At 33.0% G+C, this 7079-nt stretch overlaps 1 protein-coding gene across 1 annotated transcript; it reads right to left on the bottom strand.

The window, feature by feature from the left end:
* Nucleotides 1–2362: 2362 nt before the first annotated feature.
* Nucleotides 2363–2713, bottom strand: LOC122043960 (cysteine proteinase inhibitor 1-like). The gene has a single exon (XM_042604513.1). The coding sequence runs from the start codon at nucleotides 2711–2713 to the stop codon at nucleotides 2363–2365; it is 351 nt and encodes a 116-aa protein (XP_042460447.1).
* Between the last annotated feature and the right edge of the window lie 4366 nt (nucleotides 2714–7079).

Raw genomic sequence — 7079 nt, forward strand, 5'->3', positions numbered from 1 at the left:
GCTTTGTTCATAGATATTGTCACCTAATGAGAATACAATTTCATAAATTTGTAACAAAGTATACGGGTTGTTAAAACTATTCAATTGAGAATTAAGAATATAATTTGTGAAACCACATATTGAACTTATAATATCTATTAACTTAAATCATAAAATAACAAAGAAACAAGGTTAAAAATTATTTTAGATGTAAATAAATTTTACCTGAAAATGACTAGGACAGTCAGAGAAGAGCAATAAATGTAATATACCTGAAAAATCAAAGCTAAAATTAATAACAAATGAGAACAAGATAGTATATAAACTAGCTGTAAAACTCTTAACATTAACAAAATAGTTAATCACAAGTAATCATTTACTGATTGAATCCATCTTCATTTTTTTATCGATTTGATTTTTATAACCCATCTACTTTTCATAATCCTAAAGAATAAAAGTATAAGAAATCCAAGAACCTCTTCAAGTTTTACTTTCTTTTTCTTTAAGAACCACACCAAACTTCCAAATTTCAAGTTTTTACATACATTCAATGAGCACACATCAAATTTTAGCAAAGATTATGACCATATACAAGCCTCATGAATTCAATAAATTTTCATATTTGATCAACAATAAATTAGAAAAATGAGAAGGTATGAACTGTAAAGCTCTCCGGCCGTGTGTTGGTAGTCGCAATGGGCACCAAAATAATCGCCAACCGCATGATGTCAGCCGCCACAGCCTCCGACCGCGTACTACGGCCGCAATAGCCACCGATAAGTGGTTGGCATAGCCACCAGCATGCGACTGGTGGTCGACAGTCGACACTACCGCCAACACGCGATGGGCGGTCGACATAGCCACTAGCATGTGATTGACGGCCGGAACATCTCCCAGCACACGACATGACGGTTGACACAATCGCTAGCACATTATTAGCGGCTGACATAGTTATATTATGCTTTTATTATAACACACGCAATTTACTTTTATCATCATTATCTTGTAACAATTACAGTAGTAATTATATAGTTGTAGACTTGTAGCTACTATACTATCATAGCTACTATAACTTTATATTAATTACATAATCATAGTTGCTACTACATTATCAAAAATAAAAATATTTTTCAGAAATAAAAATAGACTGTGATAAGAAGAAGATAATAAGCGTATCCTTTTAATTTTTACCCGGATTTCAATTTCAAATATATATTAAATTATTTCATTCAATTTTTTTTATCAAAGATAAATATCGTATCACAAAATGGATACCACTTAAATTAAAATTACTCCTAGATCAAAATTATTATATAAAAAAAATCTAAACTTGATTTAATTCACTTTAATAATATTAAAGTAATTTTTTGAAAATTACTCTATTATATATATATATATATATATATATATATATATATATATATATATATATATTACCCATTATAAATTTTTATATAATATTTTAAAATAAAATTAATATGTATTAGTTTTGAATAAAGTTATTATAATTTTTAGTCAAGATGAAAAAACAGGAGACTCTTCTTAAATTGAGTTAGATAAAAAAGAAAAAAATTGAATTTTTCAAAACACTAATAATCAAGATGTTCTTATAATTACATTTTTGATAATTTTTTATGATATAATTTTTTTTTTCTAAATTCTTATACAAATCTTATTTTTTTTATAAAAATAATTTTTATATAAAATTTGAAACTTAAAATTCTCTAATAGTTAAAATACATAATTACCAATTAGCTCTTAATTACTCATGAAAAATATGACATCTTATGTCTAGAGCGTCAAAATAACAGATTTATTAGTCAACTTTTAAAATTAAAGATTTTAATACAAAGTAAAATTAGCTTCTATCTTCAAAATAAAAAATTCGTATCATTATTAACTTCTAAAATTCTAAATAAAATATTAATATTTTTAAAAAATAATATTTAATAATTTTATAATTAATTTGTTTGTAAAATAGTTTACAACTTGGAGTTCGTACAAAAAAAATATATAGGGATAGTTTTCATTATTCTCAATTGTAAAGGACATAAATATTTGACAAACTTTCTAACTAGTATAAAATTATTTTTCTAAATCTAGGATTTCTTTTTTTGTTTTATCATCATGCATGTTTAAAAATAAATATAAAAAATATGTTACTTTTATCATTTATTTATTTAATAATTTAGATGGCCAAACTTCAGTGTTCGGTTTACTTCTATAATTTAGTTAGTGTTTATGGTCGTCGGTTGGTTTAATTAAAAACTCTAGAATCGGCTGTTGTCAAAATTTAAACTGTCACCGTTATTTCTCAGATCATCAGATCAAGTACCAACAACAAAGATAGCTGAAAGTACATTAACCAACATCTTCAGATGACCTAATTTTGGGTCCAACGCAGATCGAAGGAGACGAGCTTCCGGAACTTCTCCCACTCCTTCTCCCACACCACGGCCTCGTACACATTCACCTTTGCTCCGGGAACTCCCGCCTTAAGAACTATCCGGTAATTTATGCCCGCCACCACCTGAGTCTCCCCCTTGACCACGCTCACGAGTCTCAGCTGGCTTGTGGCCTCCTTGTTGTGCTCGTCGACGGCGAACTTGGCGATGTCAATGATGTGGGGGTCTTGGAGGTCCCCGATCGGCTTCCAACCGCCGGAAGTAGCGCCGGCATTGGAGATGAGGAGGAGAAGAAGAGGAAAGAGAAGAAAGAGGGAAAAGGATTTCATCATTTATTTGATTTGAGTGGTGTAAATGATTTTGAGTGGTAGCAATGGGTAGCATCGTAGTCTTTTATAGGGGACGGTTGCATGGGCAAGGGGTTAGCTGGACCGGGATTCAAACCGAAATAAGTGTCGCCCATCGAATCACTGACCCTTAATACTCTTCCATATCCAATCCATATAATATTTTGTTATTATAATATTTTATTTTTTAATTGGATAGTATTTAATATTATAAATATATTGGTAGAATATAAAAAATGTATTTTTTAATCTACATTGAAAATTATTTAATGTTATTATACACCACTTTCCATCTCTTTTTACCAAAATTATTAAGTATTAAATTTCATGAAAAAAAATATACCAAATTTAAATATTTCTAAAATTTTAAATCAATAAAATAAAATGAATTGAATTGTTAAAAATAAAATATTGTCATGAGTTGATAGTAGTGGCGCTATTTTGTAGCTTCTAGATGACGACTAAGAATAAATATATATTTTAGACTTAAAATTATAAATACATTACTATTTTGAAATTTTGTAAAAAAAATGGCACTTCCCCAAACCACACTTGGATTTTAGAATTTTCCAAAAGAGTGTGAATTTTCCAAAAGACACTTCGATTTCTTATTCTTATTTTTCAAAATGGGCACTTTCCCTTTTATATTATTAGATGTGAATTAATATTTGATACGATATGTTACGAGTGGATCTAATAGTAAGGTAGAAATTTAGATCAAGATAAGATAATAATTAAAGTCAAGATGAGATAACAATCAGGGTCAGAATATAAACAAATGACCAAGTCGTCCTTACCAAGACTCAACTCCTCACCTCTCAATGTGAATGCATTCGGTACGGAGCTGATCGATTTTAGAGCCCGGACTTAAGGGCCTCAATCCTCCACACCTCAATGCCAAGACACACAGAATAAATTCAGTTGGCCCAAATGGCAAGTCGAGTTTACAGGACTGCTCCCTACCTCTCAACATCTGCCAGGACGACCCAAGGGCTGGTCAAGTTTACAGGATGTAGTTCCCTATCTTACAGTACTAAGGTAACTCTCAGCATATGGTCAGTCGGCCCAAGCGTCAGTCGAGTTTATAGTGCAGAACTCCCTACCTCTTAGCATATGCCCGCACGACCTAAGGGCTAGTCTGGTTTACAGGGCATAACTCCCTATTTATCAACATATGGTAGGTTGGTCACAACGTCGGCTATGTTTACAAGGCTTAGTGCCCCCACATATATAAGGCAAATGTATATGACAATTCTCAGTACAAACTTGGTCGGTCTAAAGAGTTGTCGTATGTAAGGGAGTTAGTTCCCCATTTCTATTGCTAGTCCCCCATTGTACAATCGATTGGCTATTAGGTAGATCGGACTGCCTTCAGGGGATATCATTGTCAGGGTATCGTAATAACCGATCAGAAAATAACAACTACTTGTCAGAGAATATTCTGCTGCTATAACATATACGTGCTAGGTAACCTTCCTTAAAGAGTGGCTATACATCTTCCATTACCCGACATTCTGATGGCATATTCTCTTAACTGCCTCATTGATGGAAAAGGTTATAAGAAGCGATTGATATACTAGTAATGGAAGATTCCTCAGAGGATGACTGCATATCTTACAGGCTGTACATTTTCCATCACCAGACATATTCTGACATCAAATATTTCTTATCACCTCATTATTACGGAGGTTATAAGAGACAGCATAAAGGGGGTTCTCTTCGTTGGTATGGTACGCAAAAAAAAAAAAAAAATCCTCACTCTTTACATTGAGCACATGCTTCTATTCATTTTCTTCTCTACTTTTTGCTTGACCACTATACTGACTTGAGCGTTGGAGGGTCTACGTGTTAGAGTGTATATTGAAAGCCTAAGCTTTTGTAGACATTTATTGTGAATAAAGAATCACATTTGGTCAAATTATCTACATTTATTTGTAGTTGTTCAATTAATTTATATTGAAGATAACATAGTATGTGGTGTCACATACAGAAGATAATGTTATCAGTACCTTATAAATTATAAACAGTAGCTCACAACCAAGATGGAAAGGAACAAACCATTGGAAGGTCATAGTGTAATTAGATATTAGTTTATCTTAACTATATAATTACACTAGTACACTTAGAGTGTATTGAGTAGGACCATTAGAGGTCGTTTCTTTTATACTGACTTTATAAAGGAATAAAGACCTCAGTTATTATGGAAGTGTGTGCTCTTAATCCTAATATAATAACAAGCACATATATTTGATATTTATTTCTTTAATTTATCAATGGGTGAGATTTAGTTTGATAAATCAATAAGCCCGATAAGTTGGGAGATGATATCACTTATAGTGTGTGTTGTTGATTATAAAAGGAAACTGTGTCCTAGAAATCTAGGTTGAGAATGTCCCCAAAAGGAGCTCATAAGGATTGTCATGTTAAACCCTGCAGGTGGACTTAGTCCGACATGATAATAAGGTTGAGTGGTACTACTCTTGGACTAAGATATTAATTAAATGAGTTGTCAGTAATTCATTTAATTAGTGGACATTCATTATCTTAAACACAGGGAGACTAACACACTCATAATAAGAAGGAGCCCAAAAATGTAATTTGAGATTGGTGCGGTAGTTCAATAATAGTTCTCTAGTGGAATGAATTATTATTGATAAAATTAAGTTGTGTGTTCGGGGCGAACACGGGATGCTTAATTTTATCGGGAGACCAAAACCAATTCCTCCTCTCGGTCCCTATCGTAGCCTCTTAGTTATAGAGTACTATACCCACCTATATCCACCTTTATACCCATGTTATAGGGGTCGACCAAGCTAGCTTGGGGATCAAGCTAGGGCCGGCCAAGCCTTGGTCTATGGGTGACCGGCCCTAGCTTGAACCCTAGCCTAGGTGGTCGACCATTAAAATACAAAAGGAATTTTAATTTTTAAATTTTTTCTTATGTGGAATACATGATTTAAAAGAGAGTTTAAAAATTAAAATATTTCCTTTTATAAGATTCTACAAAAGATTAAGAGAAGAGTTAAATCTCTTTCCTTATTTGTAGATTAAAAGGTTGATTTTAATTTTGGTAAAAACTTTCCTTGTTTATAAATCATCCACATGTTGAAAAAATAAATTTTAAAATTAAAGAAATTTCCTTTTATAGCATCAATCATGAAGGGATTATTAAAGAAAAATTTTATTTTAAAATTTTTCCGGAAGCAAATTAGGAAGCTTTAATTTTTCTAGCAAAAAATTTCCTTGTTTGCTTGTTTGATGTGGCTGACCATAAGCATGTAGAAAAGGATTTTAATTTTAATTAATTAAAAATTTCTTTTTCAATGGCAAAAGAATTAAGGAAGGTTTTATTAAATTTTTCTTATTTGCCAAGGCTAAGGAATATAAAAGAGGGGGTTTGGGTGCCTTCATGGACACAACCTCTATTCTATTTCTCCCTCTTTTCTTCCTTGGTGTGGTCGGCCCCTTCAAGTTCTCTCCTCTCCTTGGTGTGGCCGAACCTCTCTTCTTTCTTGGAGATCAAGTGGTGGTCGGATCCTAGCTTGGAGAAGAAGGAGAGAAAGCTTGCATCCCTTGGAGCTTGGCTGGTGGAAAAAGTTCTTTATCCTTTGGAAGTTTTGTGCTTGGCCGAAACTTGAAGGAAGGAGAAGAAGGTGCTAGGTGGTTCTCGTCTCGGAAGATTGTTGCCCACACAACGTCCGAGATTAGAAGAGGAATACGGTAGAAAATCAAGAGGTCATTATTCTCAAAGAAAGGTATAACTAATAATTATTTTTCGCATCATGTTAGTTTTGTTTTTTTGTAAAAATACCAAATACAAGAGGCATGCGATTCTAGTTTTTCGAATTATTTTTCGAAGTTGTGTTCTTTTTTTTTTTCTTTTCCTTGTGATTTGATTGTTCTTAGCGGTTAACCTAGGGTTACTATAGGAAGGTTAAATATTTAATTTCCTTAAAAGGCTTTGTCTAGTCGGTGGTGGTTGCTCCCATATCCAAGAAGGCCAAGTGCCTCGCTATGCAGTACTGGAAGCCGATTTTGGAAATAGATATTTAATTGTCTTCGTGATCTAGGTGATTTGGATCGAACGTGTTAAGTTCCGCAGGAGATCCAAATCTAAACCTAAAAGAACAAATAAATTAAACTTAGGATCAAACGTGTTAGGTTCCGCAGGCGATCCAAGTTTAATTTAAAAGAACACATGGTAGCTAGGAAAAGGTTCAGACCTTTGTACAAAATTTTTGTACAGTAGAACCATTAGGTTTTCTGAGTAGCAACCAACACTGCGCGCTAGAGACCCCTCCCTGGTTATTGCTTTAACATTCCCTTACCCTCTCTTTGCTGTGTAGAG

Source organism: Zingiber officinale, chromosome 2A (assembly GCF_018446385.1).
Source record: "Zingiber officinale cultivar Zhangliang chromosome 2A, Zo_v1.1, whole genome shotgun sequence".
NCBI classification, from domain to species: domain Eukaryota; kingdom Viridiplantae; phylum Streptophyta; class Magnoliopsida; order Zingiberales; family Zingiberaceae; genus Zingiber; species Zingiber officinale.